This window comes from Panthera tigris, chromosome A1, assembly GCF_018350195.1.
Source record: "Panthera tigris isolate Pti1 chromosome A1, P.tigris_Pti1_mat1.1, whole genome shotgun sequence".
In the NCBI taxonomy this organism is placed as follows: Eukaryota; Metazoa; Chordata; class Mammalia; order Carnivora; family Felidae; genus Panthera; species Panthera tigris.
This window is the reverse complement of record NC_056660.1, coordinates 146,619,209-146,646,099: the sequence shown is the minus strand read 5'-3', so window position 1 is coordinate 146,646,099 and position 26,891 is coordinate 146,619,209. Positions and strand designations below refer to the sequence as shown.

General features: G+C 36.5%; 1 protein-coding gene across 1 annotated transcript in view; it reads left to right on the top strand.

Annotated features, from left to right (window-relative positions):
* EDIL3 (EGF like repeats and discoidin domains 3) overlaps window positions 1–26,891 on the top strand; it is a 319,001-nt gene that overhangs the window by 83,543 nt on the left and 208,567 nt on the right. The window contains exon 5 of the mRNA XM_042956589.1: window positions 16,313–16,441. Coding sequence (XP_042812523.1) covers window positions 16,313–16,441 — 129 coding nt within the window. The remainder of the gene's footprint in view (window positions 1–16,312; window positions 16,442–26,891) is intronic.

The window sequence follows — 26,891 nt, the reverse complement described above, 5'->3', positions numbered from 1 at the left end:
AGGTAATATCATTTTGAGTGAAGGTTTGATAAGATGATTTTGAGCAAAGGTTTGATAGAGACAAAGAAGTTAGCAGAAGAACTTCTTAGGTATGGGGAACAGCCAATGCAAAGTTTCTGAAGTGGAAGGCAGGCTGGCATGTTCAGTACAGGAACGGGAGCCTGGCAGACCAAAGTTATTTTATTGGTTTCCAATATAGTATCAATAAATCATTTATTGTGAGTACTTATCCATATGTTCTGGCTTTATAACCCCTCAGGTTATAGGTAGAGACAACAGCATTTTCCAGTGAGGTGGAGGCATGGTAAAAGCACTTATACCCATATGCTTCAAGAGGCAGCATAGGCAGAAGTAGGAATGATGTCCTGTTAGGAAAATTGAGAGGCCTGATGAGCACAAGCATGTGACCCAAACTGTGGTTTTCTGCCCCGAGGTGGACTAGGACAGCTCCTATGGAAGAGCTGAGATTCTCCTAGAGATTTCAGGTTCCCCTCTAGCACCTACATCAAAGAAAATTTGGAGCCCTTAAGTTCTGTGACCTACAGCATGGTGAAAATGATCTTCTACAAAAAAATATTAAAGCAAGTGTAATGGAATTTATACTACATTATGGGAGTGAGCCTCAGTCCACATCCAGAATATATTTAATCTTCAACAATACAGTTATCCTTGAATGCACAAATTGAAGACATTTTTACTGCTTGCCAATTTTCTATTAGAATTCAACATATCTTACCTATCAAAGAACCATAGTGTCTTGTACAACGATATAAGGACATTGTTTAGCTGGGTTTTTTTGAAAATTACCATGTCTATATATTTACAACTTATTTTTTAGCACTAAATAAACAATCATAAATCTCTTTACCTCATTGTTTATGGCCTACCTCAATTGGACTTATAAATTATTTTAAAAGTTTTTTGCAAGAAAATCACACTAAAAGCTCTACTGCATTGATCAACTGGAGCCACACATTCTTTCGCTTCTAGGAAATTATCCATTACTTTGAAGATCTTTCATACTTGATGCACTGATCTTAAAGAATGACCTAATGAAGTTCAATTTCAGACCTACTATATTTAAGTAGCATGTTGGTAATAACTCCTAATTAATTATTTAAGGTAGTCATTTATTGACTAAGGTCTTCTCTACTACATATAATCTCTCTGTACTATAATATTTCATCTAACAGAAAATGTGTTGGAAATAAAGAGTAACAGGGAAAAATAGCTCCAGGCATTTTGTACTGAAGACGTGAACCTCAGCTTTTTTGTCCATCCAGATGGTGACATCCTGATCATTTTAATCAGCATACTTTATTTGGATCATAAAAACATTATAAATATTAAATCACAGTGCAGTCAAACCTGGATTATTGCCACTTCTTTTAATGACTATATGACCATATTCTAGGTAGTATTATGCACAGTGTCAGAGTCCAAAGACAGATAGTAAAGTATAATATTTAAATTTTTCTATTATTTTGATCAAGCCAAGAAGGGCTAAAGTGTCTAATAACTTGTGTGAAGTAAGCCTTCCCATTTTATGAACTATAGTCAATCTTTTACAAAACTCACCACAAAATTGTCAGCAGGAATGGTTTCTTTTATAGGGAATACAGTGATTACCATAGTTCCATCTAAAAATTGCCCATCTATATTCATGTGATTAATGTAACATGGAATTTACAAATTTAAATGCATAATGCTGGAAAAGTAGAAATAAAGATTTTTATAGTAATGCAAATCTGTGCTGCATACATTTAATACTTTCTCTCATGGGGTAGAAAGTGAATTGTGTTTAATAGCTCAACATTTTTAATTGGGTTTGCAATGATAATAAATTGTTGTACACATTTTTAAGTGGATTTCCAGAGTTCCCAAATATTTAACTGCCTACTACATTTTCATGTCTACTACAAGCATACAGACAAGTACTTTATGTAAAATGTGATGTTATTATTTCTAAATGGCTTTTTGTTTTTTGTGTTTTTTTTTTTCTGCCCACACATTGCTTATCCCTGTGGGCAAATCTCGGTAGAGGTTTTTTTTGTCCTAATTGTAAAGAAATTCAAAATGAGTTCTCCCATCAGAATGATCTTACACGAATCAGTTTGAGATGTGCATTCAAACAAAAGGACTTGTGAGGTTAGTGAAATGACAAGACAACCTTTAGAGCTCCAGAGAGACAGATCATGGAAAAACAGAAAAAAGCTCGAAGAGTTTCAGGAAATCAGGAAACATGTATATTTTCTCAACATACAATTTTTCCATCTTTCTTCATTTTCCTATAACCCTTTTGTTCCCTCTGTTTTATTTTTTCCTCTTGTGATTTCCAAAGGAACTGAGGTTGCTGAAAAATATGTTACTTCTTTAGGCCAAATAAACCTTCTTTTGGAAGCAAACAGTATTGGTAGTTGCTCCAACTAGGCTTTTTCTTTAGTTGTATAAAACTAACTCCCTAGGTAAGAAAAAGAGTCAACCAGAATGTACTTTTGGTATACTATAATGTCACCTAAAGGAGAACATATCCCTAACGTACATTGCCAGTATATTCAGTCCATGAAGTTGTGAACATTTTTCAACTCTCCAACAAGTATTTGTTGGGTGCTAGGAGTCATATAAAACACAGAGTGGGTTATAATAGAAATCCTATGTTTCTGGGACCTTAAAATCTGTTCAGATGGATAAAATATATACACATTAAGCAGTTCGTTAATAATGCAAAGCAATATGTTAAGTGCCACAATCATTTCACTTTCCTGCTAATTATTTTTCCTACCTCTTTGGCTCTTGCTTTTTCTGGAGTTTTGCATTTCCTACCTCACCATTAAATGGTGGTATTTCTTGAATCTTGGGCCTGGATTATCTGTATTATATCTAGTGTTCCAATAGCTGATTATACCCATGCTGTGAATTTCCATCTATACCTAGGGATGCTAACATTTGTATCTCCAGGCCACACTCTCTTCTGCCTTCTTGATACCTCTTCTTGAAGAACAGATCCAAAAAACTGACTCATGATCTTCCCTTCTAATCCAGACCCTCTTCTAAGATTTCTTTTTTAGGGGATGCTACCAACATTCATCCATAGAGATGTGAAATCTAGAAACACAGTAGCCACTGTTGACCCTTTGCTCTTAGATCTGTCTGCCTGTCTCCCTGTCTCCTAGCCCACCACTCTAATATAGGCTTCTTGTCATGCTTCACCTGGACTATAGGGATGACTTGTAACTGGTCTGTGTTCACCTGTGCCAATTCTGTCCTATGTTCACCTGTGTTTACCTGTGTTCACCTATGCTATACTGTCCATAGAGCACACAGATTTTCCTTTGAAATTGAAATTCTGGTCCTATTATCTTTTTGCTCAGATGTATCAATGTATCCCATAAAGCCAATGTTTTGTGTGTGCATGGCCTTTGTCAGCTAGCATGATTTGGCCCCTGTCTATCCCTCTGTCTTTGTTCTGTCTCTTCCAACTACACTGGTTTCTTGGTGACCTTTCTTCTTGGCCTCCACAGAGGTATGAGTTGGAAACTCATCTCCTTCATAACCTTAGCCCTTATTTGTTTTTTAGCTCCTACCTTATACGTCACTTTCTCAGAGAACCTCCTATAAATAGATTATCAGGATACACTACCCCTTTTCTTCATGACTTATTAAACAATCACACTTCTTTATGTGGTGATTTGGTTGGTATCAATTCTACCACTCGTCTTAGGTTATGCAAAGCAGAAAGAGTATCTGTTTTGCTCACTACTATAACTCTAGTACTTAGCACTGAATTTGGAACACAATAGGAGCTCTGAATTTGAACCTAGTGATTATGTGAATAAATGGATGAGTGGATAAGTGAATGAATGAAACAAAGACTAAAATACAGAGTAATAGAGTAATAGAACATTTGTTGAAGAGGACAAGGAGAGATGATAGGGAGGAGTTAATGGAGGTTATGAAACTTGGGGTAGTCTTGGAAGGAAAGGGAAATTTGGAAGAGACAGTAGGGTATAGACATGCATTCCAATCTGGGAATCATACGAGTAGAATCCTAGATAAAATTATCATCTTTATGTGACAGGATGGTAATTTAATCAGGTAAAGCATTTTGGTTCATTGTGAATAGTGGAGGTAAAACTGACTATACAAGAGTAGTTCAAATTTATGGACTCAATTTCCAGGCAGTAGGAGACTGTCCCAATAATACATTATGTACATCATTACATGTCTTTTGGGGGGATTAAAAAATTTCATGATATTGCAGTTATTAATTGTTTATGAGGGAAAGGCTGCTTTCTTGGAATAGGATATTTCAGTTGATCTTTAAAAAATAAGGCCAAGTATTCAGTGACTACTTGATGTAGTTCTGGGGAATTATTTGAAAAATTGTGATATTAATGGTGCTCTAACTGTGAGTGCTTTCAGTCCAGGTCAGGATGACAAAGTCCCTCACATTTTTTTTTTTTAGTTTTAAAATTCTTCCTTAGTTTGACAATAAAAGTGTATATATGTATAATGAGATAGTAGGAACTGTGATGGTATTACCTAACTTCCTTATGAGACCTCCATCATGTATTTGACATAGACTCAAGATGATCAGAAGTAAAAATGGAAAAGAAGTTAATTGTCGCTAGTTTTGCATCTCCTTCATTCTTCTTGTTTTAATTCTTCGTTTGTGTTGGTGACCTTTTCTGTGTTTGGGCAAGCATCCCCTAAGCTTTTATCCAGTGATTAAGAAGCATTCATTATGCACTCTGTTTGACATGGTCATTACTTAATGCTCACTTAACAAAATTCTACAAGACCAAATTATCACAGTGGGTGAAGGAACAGATGGCCAGCTGGCCAGAATCCATGCCTGCTTTGTTTTATGCCTTCTCAAGTCTGCCGCTAAGAAGCCACATGCGGGACCTGAGGAGGCAATCCAAACAGTAGCTCACCTAGCCAGCTGTGCTTCCAGCCTTCTCAGCCGTGAAGTCTGGATTGGCACCCTTCCCATATGAATGTAGCTGGAAAGTCTTCCTATAGGGATCTTGCTGCCTCGTGATTAGGATGGCAGTCACAGAGGGCAGATTCCAAAAGTAAAAATAGAAATCTTTTTCCCCACCTCCTATCACTGCCTTCAAAATCAAAAGCACTATTCTAGATTTCAAGAGAGAGAGCTGTAGTTTTGGGGAAATAGTGCAGCTGTGCTTGTGTGTGTGTGTGTGTGTGTGTGTGTGTGTGCATGCACACATGCACGCGTGCATGCACGCACCTATTTTTAGCACCTATTTGTGATTTTTATATTATCCACAATTTTGTATTTTATAAATTGCGACAGCAGTCAACAATGAAAATTAGGCTTGGCCTCAGGCTTAAAATTAGTTGTGGAAACCTGCTAAGTGTGGATTAGAAAGGGCTACAGATGAAAATTCATCTGATCTCTAAACTTTAAGTTTTTGTTATAGACTATGATTAGAAGTTTGGATTACATTCTGACATTCCTAATATAATAACATATAATATAATATGTATAATATAATATAATAATAATTTTCAATCATCAAACATTAATGAAACAACACCAAAGTATCTAGCACTTTATCAGGATCTATGGGGTACAAAAATAAATGAAGGTGGTCCTATGAACAAGTAGTTTATATGAACCCCTAATCCTTGTATTTTATAAGTTTACAATCTCATCAGAGAGACAAAATAGACCCATGAAATAATTAGAGAAGAAAGCAATGTTCAGTGAGTTATTAGTCACACAGTTCAGGTGGCAAGTTCATTCAGAGCTTGGAAAAGGTGAAGAGTTGTCAGAGAAAGATTGATGAAGAACATAAAAATTTTGTAGCTTTTTAGAGACCCCCATGTGAAAAAGTAAAATTTTTTGATGCTCCTGGAACTTGGACTCAAATATTTGCTTTTAGTAATACACATGAAAAACATTGATCTCTGCCTTGTCTTTGATCTATACCCTGTCCTATTGACATGGAGAAGGGGAATAGTTAATGGCAACCTGTAATGATATCTTACCACTTTGCACCACCTGCTGATGTGTGTTCTTGAGCCTGAACTGTATTTTGAGACATAGTATATGAGTTCAGACAGATGAATTTCTCAACAAGTCATTTGCAGAGTTCCATTTGGAAATGCCTCCCTGATTAAAGAGGACTTTTTGGGGCTCCTGGGTGGCTTAGTCGGTTGGGCGTATGACTTGGGCTCAGGTCAGGATCTCGCCGTCCGTGAGTTCGAGCCCCGCGTGGGGCTCTGTGCTGACAGCTCGGACCCTGGAGCCTGTTTCGGATTCTGTGTCTCCCTCTCTCTCTGACCTTCCCCCATTCATGCTCTGTCTCTCTCTGTCTCAAAAATGAATAAATGTTAAAAAAATAAATAAATAAAGAGGACTTTTTAAGGATTTGGAGATAAATTGCTATAATTTCATAGAAGTAATGAAAACTAGTTTTCTACAATTACTAGAAACAGACTTTTTCTCCTTAGATTGATCAAATTTATTGGATGTTAGTTTTATCAATTAGCTTGGGTTGCATTTGTGTTTTCTGAAATATCATAGGAATTTTCACAAGAAAATCATTAATCTTATTCTAGTGGCCGTCTGAAAGAAATAAAAGTATGACTTGCTTATCATAATGGTTTATAATTTTGCTATCTCTTCCTCTTAGATTTTAAGAGTGTTTATTCTGTTGACCCAAGATTTCAAAGTACAGTTGGGTCTTATATGACTAACTTCAGCAATACTAACTTAATTTTCTTTGGATTCATTAATTCAAACAGTTTCTATCTGCTCTCTCTACTGTTTATAGGTATATTATGTCAGACTTAGTGTCCTTTGTTTTAGAAAGAAAATCGAAGGGCAACGTTGTCTTTTGTCTGTGTTCACTACGTATTGCTCTATTAATGATAAAAATCACACAGTCAGCAAATATTGTTGGCTAGCTAAAAGGTATTTCAAAATAGATGGCAGGTTTTGGAAAATTAAAAAAAAATGTATGTGCATTATGACTGTAGAGTATGAGACAGATTTCTATTTGTGTAATAAAACATTCCCAGCTGAGGGGTACTTCTGGTTAAGCTTCTGGCTCTTGATTTCAGCTGAAATCATCATTCTCAGTTTGTCCATTTGAACACAGAGCCTGCTTGGGATTCTCTCTCTCTCTCTCTCTCTCTCTCTCTCTCTCTCTCTCTCTCTTTTTCTCTGCCTATAAACAAACAAACAAACAAATCAGCCAGCAATTTTCTCTGTCTCCCTTTCTCTATCTCTGTCTCTCTAAATCAATCAATCAGTCAATCAGTCATTCCAAGCTGAGAATTTCCATTATGTGGGTGGTGGTTTAGGAATCCTGTTTCCACAGTAGTGTGCCAGATGAATGGAAAGAGGAGAGAATGAGAGGCTATGTTCCATGTTAAAATGTGGCAATAACAAGAATTTTCACTTTGTAAAATGATTCATCCTTTTGCTATAGTTTGTAATTAACTTTTTAAAGATCATATTAATGTTTAATAAGATATTTATTTATTGGAAAAAGAAGACATATCAACTATTGTGACACAAATGATGCCATGCATTTGTAGAAATAATACATATAAAGACTTTCTCAGATTGTTGACAGATTATGTAAAACAGTACTTTCACTGGCAAGCCCAACTCTAGACAATGGTCTTAAGTGGATAAAGATCAACCCCAAGAAATCTTAATTGTTTTTTTGGTTTTTCATTCTATCTTGCAGTGCCAGATCCTCCTTGATGCCAAATGAGTAGCCATTTCTGCACTCTTTCTAGGCACTGCTCCAAGTTTAAAATGCTCTTTTGATCTTGTAATGAGAGCCAAGTAAAAATAGTGTTAGTTGTTGATAAATATGAGTGCTTTGCCAGCCAACTTTAATAATAAGTGAAGGCTCTAGTTTCCTTAACGAACTCCACTGATGCAAGAAAACGACACTTGGGGACTATAGTGGTTTGAATAGTCCTCTCCAAAATTCATGTCTACCAGGAATCTCAGACTGTGACCTTATTTGGAAATAGGGTGTGTATTAGTTTGCTAGGGTTGCCGTAACAAAATTGCACAGCCTGGTGACTTAAACAACAGAAATACATTTCCTCACAAGTCTCCAAGTGCAAGGTCAAGGTGTCAGCAGGTTTGATTCCTCATGAAGCCTTTCTCCTTGGGTTGTACATAGCCAACTTCTTGCTTTGTCCTCACGTGGCTTTTTTTTTTCTGTGTATGCATATCACTGATGTCTCTTTTGTGTGTCCAAATTTCCTCTTCTGGTAAGCGAAGTTGGCTTGGATTAGGGCCCACCCATAGGACCTTGTTTAATCTTAATTGCTTTAAAGTCCATGTCTCCACATATAGTCACATCCTGAGACAATGGTGTTTATGGCTTCAACATGAATTTTGGGAGAACAAAGTTCAGATCATCACAGGGGCTTTGCAGATGTAATTAATTAAGGATCTTGAGATGAAATAATCCTGGATTAGACTGGGCCCTAAATCCAATGACTGGTGTCCTTGTAAGAAGAGGAGCGAACACATGGCAATGCAGGGATGAAGGCACATGAGATTGAAGGCAGACCTTACAGTTATGCTACTATAAACCTAGGAATGTAGGAGTCACCAGAGGCTGGAAGAGACCAGAACAGATTTTTCCCTTGAGACTTCAGAGAGAGATTGGTCCTCTGGACACCTTGGTTTCAGACTTCTAGACTACAGAACTTTGAAGGAATAAGTTTCTGTTGTTTGAAGCCACCCACTTTGCAGGACTTTGTTATGTAGGGACTCTAAAAACATGTCTTTAGCCACTAATTATCTCAGTGCTTTCCTGTGGACAATTCTATATAAGGAGTCCAGTATTAATTCTTGAGGAGAAAGTTTATTGGCAGGTATTTAAAAACAACAACTCTGTTTAGCCCCAGATTTCAATTTTTATAAGCTCTTCAAATATTTTTACATTTAAAGAACAATTTGTTACATTTTCTCATTCCTCCTCTAAAATGGAATGTTTTAGGTTTTTTATAGTTTACCCGCCTTATATGTACAAAACACCCACAGATAATTTTTCCCTTCAAATGGCTGAATTTGCACTTTACATTTTTAAATGTAAAGAGAGAGGAGGAGGATGAAAGAAAAACAAGAAGCAAAAAAAAAAAAAAAATGGTTTGAGAAGCATCAGTCATGTCAACGTTCCCAGACTATTTTTTTTCCTTTTTCAAACTAGTTTTAAAATAGAGTGGCAATGGCTCAAAATGGCAACTGCCAACATGTTCAAACCTTATTAAATGTGAAAGCAACAGTATAATGAGAGGGCTTTAATGTGTTTTTAAGACCAGATTTTGAAGTGAACTTTTGGGTAGTAACTGTTCCTTTTGTATTCTACTGCAAGAACAGCTAGTGAAACTGTGCTCTTGCGATTGTCTGATTGGCATTTCCTTATTATATAATCTAAAATGTACATTTATTTTTAATATCTAACTGCCAGCGTTTGGGGGGATAATTTCTAAAGTTGGCCAAGACTATGTACACATAACCGCAAGAGAGGGTTCACCTATTTGCTTCCTAATAATCTGCTTACATACTATAAGGCATTCATGATTTGGGGCATAGTCGCTGAATGTGTGAAAAACTAACCATGTTACACATATGGAAACAACTTCACCTCTCTACTGTTGAGATTGTGAGGAGGTAAATGCAGAAAAGTAGCAAACCATATAGATCCATTACTTTTGTGAACAATTAATCTTGCTGACACTCTTATATGAGCTTGCATAAAAATGCCTGGAAAACATGCTGTGGAATTCAGTTGTTCATTAATATTGATCATATACTGTCCCCATTGTGTTAGGAGCTACTTAAAGATTACCTACAAAAGTATTATAGCATTATTGATTTTAAAAGTCCCTGAAGCCTTTTGTATGTTAAAAGTCCACTTATACTTTTTATAGTTAAGAGTGATATTACCAAGTGTTGTTGTCTAATCGGATGATTTGTACTTTTATGAATACTAATTAGAACTGAAGCTTGTAACCACCACTGTATATACTCCTTTTATATAGCTACAATACAAAAGGAAGCAAACCTTTTAAAAGAGACTTTTGAAGTGGAAAGGAATTAAGATCATCTTTGTCTTATTTTGGTTTTATAAGCTCTAAGTGGTTGGATAATTCTTATTTGTTTTAAAATTTTGCTCTGCTCTAAATTTGTTTTCAAAGCTATATATAAGCAATATATATATATATATATATATATATATATATATATATATGCTTACATGTTACAGAAAAAATATGAGATGCCCTAAATATACCAAAGTTTTGGCAGTAAAAGTGAAGAATGTGGCCATATTGCAAACATTTGTTAATGTGACTTCACTAAGGAAACCCTAGAATTAAATTTCCAGAAACCATTATGTAAACTCTCTCTATGTATGGATATATACATACACACACACATACACACACATATACTGAGTGTATTATATTTGCAATAAAGCATAGCCATTAAAATTACCTTTAATAAGTGAGATGCATAAACTGGATGACTAAATATTTTCTTGTGTTGTGAACCTACTCTTCCAGCTGCTGACTATTTTAATTCTGTTGAAAATATCTATCCAAATTAGTAGAGTGCTTAGAACATAATAGATGCCTAATGAATAAATGTTATTTAACCTGAAATCAGAACAACCAAAACCAAAAACCAAAACCAAAAGACTCTGTGTTGATCAAAGTCAGGGCCTGTGTGTTTCTCACCTTCACAGTACAAGCAATAATATATGCTATAGGTGATGATGATTATTTATCAGTATGCCAAAACCTTAACATAATAACTTATTTTCCGTGTAAAACAGTTGATATGTTGGACGAGGGAAAACACAAAAACAGAAAGAGAGTTTCCTGGGATCTCTAATTCTCGTATGATTAGCGCATTTACCACTTGGAGAAACAAACCTGGAAAGAGTTGATATATACTTTAATTATCACTATTTAATATCAAACTACAAAACGTTTTGGCTAACAAGCAAATTCTGTGAGTTGAGACTTTCGGCTACATTTATTTTATTGCCTTTATGTACTAATTTTTATATTCCGATTCTTTCTTTTTTTTTTTTTTTTTTTAATTTTTTTTTTCAACTTTTTTTTTTTATTTATTTTTGGGACAGAGAGAGACAGAGCATGAACAGGGGAGGGTCAGAGAGAGAGGGAGACACAGAATCGGAAACAGGCTCCAGGCTCCGAGCCATCAGCCCAGAGCCTGACGCGGGGCTCGAACTCACGGACCGCGAGATCGTGACCTGGCTGAAGTCGGACGCTTAACCGACTGCGCCACCCAGGCGCCCCTATATTCCGATTATTTCATCTTGCTAATGCTTTAAATGAATGTCTTTATTTACACAGGATTTGGCAAATTAGGAGAACAAAACACTATTGATGAGATGATACAATGTTACATTTTTCTTGATTCTATATTTGCCAAAGAATTAAGATACATGTAATTATTATGCAAAAGTTTACATTTTAATGATCTGTTATTTACAATTGTAGTGGTATTACACTTGTAATACTCTTGAAGCTTAAACTCTATTAGAGATGAAAAATACTGGAACTTAATTACAGATTTAAAGAACTTGAACCTTGAAAGGTGTAGAAAAGTTACAGAAGGTATCCTAATTAATTATCTAGTGAAAAACCAAAAGAATTTGGTATCTTATAAACACAAATTTGAATGGGATTTATGCAAAAGATGTCATGGTCATCACTCATTCTGTCATACCCTTGTTTATTCAAAATTTATTCACCACCTACTATGTACATGACACTGCCCATAGAGAACTTATGGTCTAATGGGGAAAAGGGACACTCTGTCATGAGTACTCCAAAAGAGTATGTACAAGGCATACACCATAAGTTTCACAGTATGGTTATTAGGGACAGACAAACAAGCAAACAAACAAAATCTCTGTGTTAGACGGAGTCAATTTTTTTTCTTATCCTCATAGTGCAAGCAAGACTATATACATACAAATATGTAATTACAAAATATTATTGGGGAAATATACATATTTTTCAGTTGATTTCAAACATAGCTGAAATGGAGAATGGAGCACTGTTAGTATAGCAGAGCTTATCTATCTATATTTATAATATCTAATACACCCTGATCCATTTGCTGAAAACACTCTGAAATATTTCCGTTTAGGAAGGCTTTGGAGTCCTGCATTATTTATAGGAACATGCTTAGTGAATTCATGCTGATTCTGTTTGCATCTATCAAGATTAACATATTAATATACAGACCTTCAACATGGCAGGGAGTGTGGCTCAATAGAAAGTGCATAGATTTATAGTCAGGCAGAGTGTGTTATAATCTTGCCTCTTCCAGTTAGGCATGCCGCTTAACGTCTGTGAGCAAGCCTGTTTTCTGGCCTCTAAAATGAAGATATCTTCTTACAGAGCATTAGTTAGAATACTGTGTATACTTCATGTTGCTTAGCATATAAGGCACTCTAGAAAGGTTAAATCCTTGTCCCGTTTACTTTACCTCATCCTCACGCTTTAAATGAAAATCATAGAATTTCTTAGAATAGGAAAAATAACAGCAGTCACAACCTCAGTGAACAGGTAATCTTTTTCTGAAACTTAGATGTCAGCTGAGGTCATGATGTTCTTTGGGTTGTAAATGAAATCAGCCCCAACGCTCTAACTCCTATCTTTTGGGAATCCCAGAGGTTGCACCAAGATTGCCAAGCAGGCTTCACCTATGCCCTCAGGAAATATCTAGTGTCTCAAACTTTAGATACCCTGTCAGCTCTGTCTTCTGCCACCTATCTCTTCTTGAATCCCCTGGGCTTCATGTGCTGTAACGTTTCTTCCTTTCCACCAGTATAAGCTGGATGAATGGCACAGCCCTTTCCTCTCGATTTCCCCAAACACCACACACAGGTCTGTGCATCTAGCGGACTAAATGTAGATCTGGATGCTCCAGCAGAGACAGTTCACACAGGAGCTGTGCTAACAACTTAAACCTGAATTTTAGATGCCATGCTTTTTTACTAGCTACTTATCTTAACATATTACAGCCTCATAGCATACTGTTTGACCCCACTCTGTCCCTCAAGTCCACTTCCAGCTCAGCCTTGGGGTCTCCTCTTCTGGGTTTTCTCCATCCATTCCTTAGTTCTCCCCTTTATTATGCAGAGCCCTTAACTCATCCTCAACTTTGAGCCACTACTTTTCTAAGGTGCAGTAGGCTTGCAAGCTACTGTTTGCCCCTCGTTCTTCAAAGTGACTTCCATAGACCACCCTCCATGGAATCATGGCTTTAACGGTTCCTAAGAACTGATGAAAGCCTTACTATTTCAGCCTTTTTTGTTGTTGTTAATCCCTCCCTCACCCAGCTTTTTAAGAGGAAGAGAGCATAGAAAAGGTTTACTTTCTCTCAAATATAAACGACATCATGCTCTTTAAGAGGCAAGAATAGCTTGATCATTTCTGGTTTAATAACTTAAACTGTTTTCCTCCTAATACAAATCCTTAAACCCAATTTTTCTTATATTAGGTTTTTGTTTTTGTTTTTGTTTTTTTGGTTTTGTTTGTTTGTTTTGTTTTGTTTTGTTTTTAGTTTGAAAAATGACTGAATTCTTATTAGGCTTTGTTTCCTCATCTGCAAAATTGAAAGATTGGATTAGGTTATTTCCAAGGCTCCTTATTTAAAATTATATAATTCATTGAGTGTAATTACTTACATATTTTTTTCTGTAGCAGTTATATGCATGGCTAACACTTATCAGTTAATAAAAAAAACTGTCATCGCTTTTCTTATTTTGAAGTGAACTGATGAATCAAAATTCTAAATCAATTTTTTTTTCATTCTCCCTTCCCCAACTTTTCAGTCTCTAAAAAAATGTAGGTTTCGGGATCACAGACTCTTAGTTTGAGACCTATAGACATCACTCATAGAGGTTCATTTGAGAAACATTATCTGATATTTGTGCCCTACCTTTTTTTTAAGGCTAATGGTAATGACAGTGACCTCATGGAGTAGCTAAGAGAAATAAAGTGATTACATATGTGAAAAGAATTTATAAATTGTAAGGTACCATCAAATGTGAATTATTTTGGGAGAGGGAAGAAGGAAAAACTGAGAAAGAAGAGGTTCTGTGACATGATTTGCATATTTTAGCAATGGAAGAAACCTGATTCCATTTACTACAAAACAGATCATTGGTGCAGTTCTTTCTTCCTGTCTTAAACATTGGCAGTGTACCAACTGGCAGGTGTGGGTTAGTTTAATTAATATACCACACCGCACAAAACTACCTACTTAAATAAATGCATTGTTTTTAATTGATGTGAAGGTATCTGGAGAAAAATCACAGATATACTAATTTCTTTTCACTTTTTGAAAGTTAACCCTATCAACATGATCCAGAGTTACCACAAGGTGTTGTATTTCATGCATATTCTCATTAGATTCCACAACTGTTGAATTTCATGAAATTTTAAACTGAAAGAAACTGAGTTTCAAAGACAGTTGCTGGAGAAAGCAATTAAATTTTAGTCTTGCCTCCACGCAAGACAATGTTTCTCAACCCCTGTTTCCTGTTGGAAGCTCAAAGTGATGATGGTGAATTTCCTTTTCTATCTGTAAGTCTCTAAATGACTTTGTCCCATGCTTGAGGAGCCATTCACTGTTGGACTCTTCCAACAGCCTAGCCTAATGGAGCTCTCTCCCAATTGCTTCAAGTTATCACTATTCTTGTGACCAACCCTGTTGCCTCCTCTCTACTCTCTGCTGAAACCACATGCTCCTTTTCTTGACTAATCTTCCTCCGGGACTCAGGCATTTACTTTGTCATACATAGTCACGCTGTTTAATTAATCTTCTTTCTTTTCTAATCTGAACATCTTAACTTTCTCTTTGGTGGTTTTTCTTTCACTCATGTGTTCTAGTCTTTTTAGTTAAACAAAATTTAAAAACACAAAATTAGAGACTGCTATATATTTTTCCTTGGCCTTTCTTCATCTCGCAGTGAGAGTTGATAGTTCCTTCAACGTCTCTCTTCCCTTCTTCACTATTCCTAGGCTGTATTCTGCCCTGGGTCAATTAGCATCGCTTCCAAAGAAGCAAACCGTAAGACAAAATCAGAGGTACAAAAGATTTATTGGGTGAGAATGTCTGTGATGGACAAAGGGTGAAAGAAGCAAGAGTAGGTAGGATTAGCCTTCAGACTGTGACACAAACCTGTCACTTCCAAAAGAGAAAAGAAAGGAAGGAAGGAAGATCTATTAAAAAAGCCTGGGACTGCCGTGCCACTTGAGAAAATCTCAGCCATACCAAAGGGGCACCCCAGAGTAGAGAATGTGCACTAGAGGAGCCCTGAGTTAGGCAGGACTGGCCCAGGTTCATACCTTCATTGTGTTAATAGCTGCTTTTCTCCAAGGGAGATCAGACACCACACTTCTAGTGCCTGTTAACAGGTACCAGTAACTTTGGTAAAGTCACTTTCTCAAAGCTTAAAAATGACTATCAGCCCTTTTCCCCCTATATTTGTAACTTTTGATGAGCTACTTCTTATAGACTGGTAAAAATTGTGATTTGTAGAAGCCTGCCTCACCACAAACTCATAAATAGTCAGTAAAGGTATTGCAACCAGGTGTCCATAGTACCTTGGACTATGTGGCTACGGTCATTTGTAAGTATATGCTATTTTCACCTGCAGGTTTACAAAAGCTCTTTAGTGTTAATAACTCCAGAAATTGCCATTCAGTATTACTTTTTAAACATGCAGAAGATATTTTACAATTTGGAAACCTTAATACCGATATTTTACTTAGTGCTAATATTGTTTTTGACTCCTTAATATGTGACAAACATTTTTCTGGGTGTTTGATACATACAAATTCTTTTTCATCTGTATCATCACCTTTTGAGATAGATTCTAATAATTCCAACATTTAACACAGGGTGACAATGAGGTACAGAGAGGTTAGCTAAATCCTCCCAGGCCACATGGTTAGAAGGTGGCGAAACCAGGATTCAATCCCAGGCTATTAGAGCCCATATAACAACTCTATTTCCTATACCAAGAATATTCAGAAATATAAATATCTATAAATATGATATTATAGATATAGATTATATTAGATATAGATATAGATTATATCTATATTATAGATATAGATATCTATAGATATCTATAAATATGTATGCAATATCTATAAAACTGTTAATTGCAAAATGTTGGCCCAGTATCTACTTTAAAGCATATGTATCATGCAGCAATTGTTTTGTTTTTTTTTTTCTGCCTTTCAGGTCCCTGCATTCCTAACCCATGCCATAATGGAGGAACCTGCGAAATCAGTGAGGCTTACCGAGGGGACACGTTCATAGGTTATGTTTGTAAATGTCCTCGAGGATTTAATGGGATTCACTGTCAGCACAGTAAGTCATCCCCAGTCATTGTGCTTTTATTATTATTGATTGCAAACTATGCAAGTCATTATCATTCTTATTGGTAGTAGACTGATAGAAGCTTCCAGCAACAGAGAACCCTGAGAGTTGAATAATGCCACCTCTCTCCCACTGAATATACCACATCTCCTGCTGAGGACTCCTGGACTATGTCTCAATCCTCCCAGTGGTATATGGGGCTAATAGCTTCATGGTGTCAGCCTTTTTCAATATTGTCCAGCCATACTTGCAAAGTGTTGCCTTTTATTTTAAACTATCTGCCTCTTTCTTTCACACTTGTCCTGAAGCTATATTCTTCATGCTTCCCAGATATTATTCTGTTGATTAGCTTCAGAGATACACTCATAAAAGAAAACTGCCCACCCAGCCCTCTCAGCAATCCAGTTTCCTCCTGCTTCCAATGTTGGCATTTTTAGCACAAAAATCTTTGAAAGTTCAATAAATGTATTATCTGCACTTCTCTCTTTTATCCCTGTTCTTATTTATCCTGGGAAATTAAACAAAATAGGACTGCTCGTGATGCTGTCTTCTTAGAAGTGTGGCTCAACAGAAATTCCAAGTGAGTGGTTGGGGGTCCTTATCTGTGGTAGGGGTGCAGCAAGCAGGGAAGCCACAGTGGATGGGATGCTGTCAGGGCAGGATCTTATGGAGGATGTCCCATGTGAGCTGAGTCTTGGAAGAGGGAGAGGATTTTGATCAGAGGGAGGGGAATGCAGGAATGGTACCTGGTAGTAAGAGTGGGGAATGAATACATGAGCCCTAATTGTTGGAGTGATGGTTAAGACCATGGTGTTAGGAATGAGTAAGGCAAAGCTGGGTATGTCATCTAGAGCCAGATTTCCAACCACCAGCAAACAACATAGAATGCCTCCGGGCTCTGCGACTGTGGGGGAAGAATGTACTTTTCTGGAGACTTGCCGTGACTGGGAATTTATAGTATAAGTTCTGTGCATGACGGTTATAGTACGGTAGCATTTGTGCTCTTTACAACAGGCACCTAAACTGCCTATAATTATCTCTCAGAGCTCAGATCACCCACAAGGAACTGAGAGGCTACTGATTTTTCTCAGACTGGGTCCAGAATTGCCAAGGCTGATTCTCCCTTATTATAGCATTATTGCTCAGCATTCACACATGAATACCTCAGAACATTCCCAGATAGACAGACATGGGAACCCAAAGTCTTGGCTGCTTTGACATTCACTTAATCCCGTAAAGAGAACATTACTAATCTTCCTTGTTTACAAATATTTGTGATATGGTGTCAGCAGGGCCTAGAGGAAGACAGTCTGGTCACCCACTTGAGCACCTCAGTTGAGCCACTTACATCCAAACACACACTTATAGAGGAATCTTCCCTTGAAATGAGAACAGAATTTTCATAATGGGATGCTGTCAAATGTTCAGAGGCAGGAATTTCTCTCAAGGTCAGATCACCCTTACTTTTTCTTTTCTATGCTACAGGGCTCGAGGAGGGAGAGGGTAAGAGTATACAAGGATTCTTACTGTATTTAGAAGGCATATGTGGACCCTAATGTCACTTAAATATTTCATATTGATGAAGTCTCTAACCCTAACCTACTGCTGATATCAGTGTGAAGTTGTGGCTGGTCCTTAAACCAGAGGTCGAGAGAGTCTAAATATAAGCTCCAACTAATAATATCTATACAATGGCATAAAATTTTTTTCACATCTCTGGGTCATCTTGTTTTCTTCATATTGTGAAGAAAAATTTAGTTTCAATTACCTTTAATAGCTTGGAAGTTCCATTGAAGACATCTGGTCATCATTTGATAGTCCCAGTATAAGGGAGGTTACCCTGGACAGGGTCCTGGAGAAGTGTCCACCTGCTTCTGACTCCCATACATGGTTAGCTATGAATTCTTTCAAGAGAACCATCAGGTTTTGAGAAATAAAGCAAACTATTCTCACTTCCATTCTTCATGGTGGAACATCCAAGCCTTTTCTCTCCTACCTTACACTGTATTCAAATAAGCTCATTAATCCACATAATTTCTTTGAATTCCAGGGCTTATTTTGAAGCACAAAGAAATTCTCTCCCTTATTGTACCTGGTTCCAAACAAGACTTTAAATCCATGTTAGGAATTGCACTGGCAAGCCTGTGGCTGAGATTTTCAATTCAGAATTGGGATTTTGTGGTCTCAACAAACTAGTCACTATTCTTTGGAGTGCATCATTATCAGAAACAACAGAAAATGGAGGGGAAAGGACTGGATTTGGATTCAGAGACCTGGATTTAGATCTGACCTTTGCAGTTATTGGTTAAGTGACCTTGAGCCAGTTGTTTGATCTTTCTGCGATTGAAGATATATAAATCAAGTAATTGAACCAGAAACAGATGGTCTTCGGTTCATGCAAGCTAGGAGAGTATTTTGACTAAATGGGTAGGTTGCTTACTGTACAAAGGTTATCAAGCCATTCTCTTCATAGATGAAATTGAAAAGGATTATATATTGGAAAAGTAGATTTAAAAGTTTTGGGTTCCCTGGGAGCTTTTTCAGGTAGGGGAAACAAACAAACAAACAAACAAACAAAAAGCAGCAATTTAATCCCTTGTAAGAACTGCTGGGTATCTGGGTTTATTTTTCACAATGGCAATAGTTTCATGGCCCAGATGTGCTCTAGAGCCTTGCTGCTCAAAGTGTGGGGTCATGCATCAGAATTGCCTGGAAGCTTGTTAGAAATGTAGATTGTCAGGACCGCTTAACTAAGTCAGAAATCTGTTTTTTCAAAATGATCCCCAGTAGACACCCACATACACACTGAAGTTTGAGAAATTCTGCACAAGACTTTCAGTAGCTAAAAGTAATTGGCATTCAGTTATATAACACCACATTAGAGGCAAAAATACTTATTATTGTTTTTGCAAATCAAGACGACATTGAAAGTCAATGAAAATAAGAAATGTACCAATAAAATATGAACATTTCATTTGGAAAAAGGATTGAAAATTTCTTCAGATAGCCATAAAAGGGGAGCTTATTAATTTAGTTCAATATGGCAGAATGTGAATTAAATATCTTTTGGAATATAGCTAAAGAAATTTAAGTTTCATGATACAGGAATGATAAATACATAATTAATAGACTTACTTTAACAACTATTTTGTCAATATGTTACAAATTAGAAAAAAGTGTTTCCAGTGCCAGAATTAATATTATCTACATATGATTTTTTAATAAATGGATTTTAGATTTTAGAGCAGTTTCAGGTTTACAGAAAAATTGAGCAGTGAGTTCCCATTTATCCCTCTACCTGCCTGTATTGTTGCCCCTATTACTAGCATTCGCATTAATAGGGCATATTTCTCATAACTGATACAACAGTATTGATTATTTTGAACTGACATCCATAGTTTATATTAGGGTTCACTTTTTGTATTACACAGCCCTATGGATTTTGAAAAATACATAATATCATGTCTACCATAGCCTCGTAAATGGTTTCACTGACCTAAAAATCTTCTGTGCTCTGTCTAGTCATCCCTTCTTCTTTTGCCAAATCCCTGGCAAGCACTGATTTTTTTTTTTTATCTTTGTCTCTATAGTTTTGCCTTTTCCAGAATGTCATGTAGTTGGAATCCTGCAGTGTATGTGTCTGGAATAATATAGTGTACAGCCTTTTCTGGCTAACTTCTTTCACTTAGCAATATATATGTAAGGTTCCTCCATGTCTTAATAGCTTTAAAAAAAAACACTGAATAGTATTCCATTTTATAGATGTATCACTGTTTGTTTATTCATTCACCTATTAAAGAACACCTTAGTTGTTTTCAACTTTCTGGCAGTTATAAATAGTGCTGCTATAAACATTCATGTGCAGCTTTTTCTTTTGTCTTGTGTGACAGTCTTAAACTTACCAGAGTAAATACCTAAGAGTTCAATTGCTGTGTCATTTTGTAAGAGTGCATGTAAGAGTAAGAAACCTCAGGGCCACCTGGGTGGCTCAGTCAGTTAAGCCACCCTGTTAAGCCACCAGTTAAGCATGACTCTTGATTTCAACTTAGGCCATGATCTCATGGTTCTTTAGATCAAGCCCTGTTTCAGGCTTTGTGCTGAGTGTGTGGAGCCTGCTCAAGATTCCTCCCCCGCCCCCCCCCCCGCCCCTCTCCTGCATGCATGCATGCTCCCACTCTCTCTGCCCCTCCCCTGTTTGCATGCACACCCTCTCCCTCTCTGTGTCAAAATAAATAAATAAACACTTTTAAAAAAAGTAAGAAACTTCCAACCGCCTTCCACAGTGGTTGTACCATTTTGCACACTTACCTGTGATGGATGAGAGTTCCAATGTTCTGTAACCCCACCAGCATTTGTTACTTTAGTGTTTTGGATTTTAGCCATTATGTGTGAGTTTTTTTATCATGACAGTAGCAGGGGTTATAATTTTATAAGACTAATAATAATTAGTATTTTTATATAGAATTACTAAATTATACATGCTCTTAAAATTCCATAGAATAATGTGAAATACACACATGTACATATATGTATACATATGTATATACATGCTTGTGTATGTGTGTATACATTATAAAATGTAAATTATAGGGTGAATTGAGCACCAAAATTGTCTAAAGGTTAGACTTTTGAAAGGAATTTTTAAGTACACAGTTTTCTTCTGGGAGCCTCATTTTGGGCTGACTAGAAGTAATCATATTTTATTTGTTGCCTAGTAACAAATCTAATGCCTTAGGGAAGGACGATTTCTTCATTCCCAGAACTCCTTACCACTGAAGGCATTCTGTGCATTGTTCCCTATGTGTGCACAGCTCCCAGCCTTCAATTCCTGTTAAGCATAAATTTTTGTGGTTCTTATTCTTTGAGGAAGGAGAGCTGATCTAGGTGTTCACCAAGCCCTGAAAGAAAAACGACTGGTTTAAAGAAATAGCCCATATTATCAGATTAGCTGAAGACAATATGCTCTCTAGTCCCTTTTCCCACTGAAGAAGTTGGCCAGAAAAACACAGAATCTAAAACTTTCCTCCTTATATGTTATGCTAACTATTGTAAACCAGTTTGGTCTTAATTTTGCACTATTGATTAATGGATTCATACATTCAACAAATATTTACTTATTTTTATTTTTTGACTCGTATCAGATATTTACTATGACTTTATGAATAGTATTAATTCTAACCTAACATTAGAAAACACTTACCAGTAATACTGACAATAAGGATTTCCATCTTTGAAATCAAGCGCTTATTTGTATCACAAACCTTGGCATTGAATTCAGCAAGGAAATCAAAGTGCTTTTTAAGATCTATGGGAAGGATTGCTTCAATGACTAAAAAATGAAAGCACTTGAATTCCATGTGATCAAGATTAAAAAGGAAGTTGTATTCTGGGCAAGAAAGATATAGATTCCAAGCTGATGCAGCATGGGCCTATGAGTCATTTTACTTTTGTAACTCAAATATTTCCCTTTTCTCAGAGTTAGCCAATGATATTTTCCATTTTGAGGATCATGTGTAATTGGCTTAATAACATATTTGGCAATTACATGTTATCTGTGTTATGTGGTGCTTAGTAAACATACAGACTCTGGTCCCACGTCTCTCCATTGCATCAAAATCTTTGGTCAGTACCCTCAACATAGTTAAAAGCATCCATATGGTTTGTGGGTGTACCAGGCTAAGGACAACTCAAAGAATGGCCTTTATTCTCCAGTTTACACTGGGGGAAGCCTGCCATTAGGGGAGACTTCTGGATTAGGCCAGGGTTTTTAATGCAGCTGTCTCTAGCCCAATTGATGAATGATCAATTAGCACTTAATGGTTCTGTGCTTCAAAATTCCTATCCGATAATTCAATTTAACAAACACCCAGACCTTCACACTGTGTTATGTGCTAGAAATAACATGTCTATAAAAACTGGAATTAATAATCCTTTGTCCTAACTGAGGGTTGATAGAGGGAGATGGGTGGAGGATGGGCTAAGTCAGCGATGGATATTAAGGAGGGCACTTGTTGGGATGAGTGCTGAGTGTTACATGTAAGTGATGAATCACTAAATTCTACACCTGAAGCCAACTTTACCATCTATGTTAACTGACTAGAATTTAAATTAAAGCTTGAAGTAAAACATTACATACAAAAAAAGTGATAATCCTTTGTCCTGCTTCCCTAAACAGGATACTTGTTAGTGTTAGATGAGAGGTTTGAAAACATACTTTACATATTTTAAAGGGTTAATTATCCCTGATGGTCTAATAATTTTAAGTATAATGGGGATTCCCATTGATGTTTAATTTCCCCCTTTCTCTAAAAACATTTTAATTGTAATTTTTTTAAGGAAAAAAATGAGTGGGGGCCAAGAGGGAGCTCAATTCACAGCTTTATGCTTTTCTGTAAGAATTCTTGTCTTAACATCCCTGATTCTTATAAATAATTATTATTTTTAAAAATTACTCTTTCTACTTTTAGCTCAATGGCCTCTTTACTTTAACTTTCCACTGAAGGATCAGTTTGCCCTAATAAAGTATTTACTTGAAAACTGTGTGGAAACTTTACCTGGAGTTATTACTGACACCTGCAAGCCATGTAACTACACTAGCTAAATCAAGACCTCTAAAGAGACTTCCAAAATAGACTTGTCTCAAACTCCAAAAGATTTTCTGACTGTGGGTTGAAATTTCTAACTCTACTACTCACCAGTGACTTTACAGGTCAGTGTTGGGCGCCTTAACTGTGTAAGCCAAAGGTTCTCAAACTTACTGTACAGCTGGGACTACAGATAAATATTCAGATTTCTCTTGCTTATCTATAGATATTCCAATTTAATATATATGATTGTGGATCCAGGTCTGACTGTTAATAAGCACCCTACTGAAACTGATGCAAATTATTCTGGAACACTGATTCTCAACTGTGGCTGCACATTAGAATCACTTGAGGACCTATGAAAAATACTGATGCCTGGCTCCCACCCCAGAGACTATGATTTAATTGGTCTGGAATATGGCGTTAAGAGTTTTAAAATCTCCCCAGATGATTCTAATGCACAACCAAGGTTGAGAATCAGTGTTGTAGAACCATATTGTGAGGAATTACTATACCTTTAAGAAACTAAGCAGAAAAATACTTAAAAAGAAGCCAAGCTTAGGGTACACAAACATAATACTACACTAAATGTATAATCATGCAACCTTATTGAATTTTGTCGTTTTCAACCATTTACAGCAAGAACTGATTGAAAGAATCGGTCCAGAGAAAGATATTGGCTTATTGTTTGTAAAATATGTTACCCACCCCCCCGCCCAGGGGCTCCTGGGTGGCTCAGTCGGTTAAGAGTTTGACTTCAGCTTAGGTCATGATCTCACAGTCCGTGAGTTTGAGCCCCGCATCAGGCTCTGTGCTGGCAGCTCGGAGCCTGGAGCCTGCTTCACATTCTGTGTCTCCCTCTCTCTGACCCTCCCCCCCCGTTTATGCTCTGTCTCTGTCTCAAAAATAAACAAACATTAAAAAAATTTTTTTTAAATATGTTATCCCTTAATCTATCAGAGTTCCAAGGCATTTTAATTTTCGTGTTTTCATCCTTTGCAGGAGCCTTACAAAGAGCACTGAGATACGTATAATGGATATTTATACTATTCAAATATAGACATAATTTGTGATTTTTGCAATGAGATATTTGCATATTCACAAACTCAAAATATTTGAAAATTGCCACTTTTAATAACAGTTAAAGATTTTTTCCCATTGCTTATTGAAAGAAATTTGTCAAGAAAACAAATCTCGACAAAAAAGATGTTAAACAATTTTTGCTAGAAAATTACACACATGAAAGTGTTGTGTTTATACTAATAGGCCTGACCTTCTAGAACTGATTCATTCATGATTATATAAAGGATGTCCAGGAATATAGGTGGTACCACAAATACAGTTTAAAATATGTTTTTTTGGATGTAACAGGTTTCTCACCTTGGGCTCTTAACATTGATTTCCACATTCCTGTCCTGTAAACTATCATTGTCCATCCCAGTGACCCATGTAAGGCCTCATTCTCCCCTGAAGCTTTACCCAATCCTGTCAAGAAGTAATTTATTTATTTACACATTTAATAAATATTTTGGGGGGAGCTTACTTACTATTTTGCCAGGTTGCCAACATGTGCTTAGGAAAGTATATAAGCTCCCTGACTCTGCTGCTTGGTCCCATCTTGAAAATACGGTTAACAAGTAGGCTACTTTGTCCTGGGCTGGTGGCCCTCCAGGCCCTTGAAACTGTACATGGTCCGAAGCTATAGCAGCCATTTTGATGACATTGGGATACTCTGTGTTCCTTGGGGCTGGAAAGTCATGTGACTTTTTTTCAGAGACTCACACATCCTTTTATACACACAGCTGCTCAGCCTAACAGCTCTTTCATTCAGGGTCAAACTGACACATGAGGGGACACCATGGCCATACCTCTCTTATTCTCATCTCTACCATTTTTCCCAGAGAGACTTTTTGCAGATTCATTTGGCTTTAATCAGTTATAAAAGCAATAGCATCTGTGCACATTGGCTCCATAAGGCTCTGAAGCCTACCCGTCCAACAGATATATGTTAACTCCTTGCTCTGTGCCAAGCGCTGTTATGGACGCTAGGATACAACACTGATCCAAAACAACCAAGTCGCTGGTATCATAGGACTTCCATTCTAATGGGGAGGTAGGTAATAAAAACTATGATACATACATTTACCATATGGCCCAGCAATTGCCCTCTTGGGCATTTATCCCAGAGAAATGAAAACTTGAGTTCACACAAAAATATATAAGTGGTTGTTTTTAGGAGCTTTATGGATAATAGCTAAAAATAGAATCAGCCAAGATGTTCTTCAACAGGTGAATGGTTAAACCAACAGTGGTACATACATTACTCAGCAATAAAGGGAAAGCAACTGCGGACACATCCAATAACTTAGATAAATCTCCAGGAAATTAAGCTGAGTGAAAAAATGCCAGTCCCAAGAGAATACATACTAGATGATTCTAATTATATAGCCTTTGTGAAATAGCAAGAATTTAGAAACAAAGGACAGACTAGTAGTTTTCAAGTGTTAGAGAAGAAGGGAGGGGGATGGATGTGCTTATAAAAGGATATGAGGTATTTTCATGGTTTTGGAACTCTTTAGTATGTTGACTGGGATGATAGATGCACAAACTTACATATGTGATAAAACTGTATAGAATTACTTACATTTATACAAATGAGTAGAAGCAAAACTGGAGAAATAGGAATAAGACTGATGTAGTAATGTCAATATTTTAGTTGTGATTTTATATTATGGTTTTGCAAAATGTTAACCATTGAGAGGAACTGGGGAAAATGTACGTGGGATTTCTTTGTATTTTTTTCTTTTTCTTTTTTTTTTTTTTACAAATGGATGTGAATTTACAATTATGTCAACAAATATTTCAATTAAAATGATTAATGTAGCACTATATATTATCAAGTATTGATGCATATTATAAGGATAAAGACAAAGAGCAGAGGTGTTTGAGTGCTGTTTTAAAGCATGGCCAAGGAAGTTTTCTCCCAGCAGCTAACTTTTCTGTGGAGGCTGTAAATGAAGTTAGGGGGTTAGGCAAGTTAACAGAGAATAGTAAATGCTAGAGTCTTAAGAAGGGTATATACCTGGAGTATGGTGAATATTGAGGAGATGGGTGGAAAAGAGGCCTGAGAGGTAGTCAAGGGTCAGATTATGTAGGGCCTGATAAGCCAGAGGAAGGACTTTTTACTTTATTTATAATTGTGAAAGGGCATCTTTGGAGGGTGAAGAGCAATAAAAAGTATGCTCACTAACTTCTGTTTGGAGAGTACCTCTGGCTGTTGATGAACAGGCTGTGTTGGAGGCAAGAGTGGAACAGTTGAGACCAGCTGGGAGGTGATGGTGGCTTGGACTGAGGTGGTAATGAGGACATGGGAAGAACTAAACAGTGTTCAGATTTGGAAACTGGTTTGAAGTGGATTCCACTAGGATCATAAATATTTGTTTTTTGCTAGTGAATTTCAGTAACATTATAACTTTTTTCACTTAAATTTTGCCATAGACTGGGGCTGTATGATACACCGTTACATTTTCCAGTATGCAATATTATTGACATTTGTTTCTAGCTTTTAACAGCATCATTAGCATAGAATCTAAACTTTTAAAGATGAAAAAAGATGTGTAGTACAAACACACATATAATCACTGCCTTTAGTATACATGATGTTACTTAATAAATTTTCAAATTTTGGTATTCTTAAAGGACTCATAAGATTGGTTGTCTTTACATGTATTTATCTTTCACATTAGCTAAGTCATAATGGTCAGATTCAGTATATTTTAAAGAAAACATAATAGAAGTGATATGTAAATCATCACTAATATAATTACATACTAAAATATAATACTGATTCTGAAAAA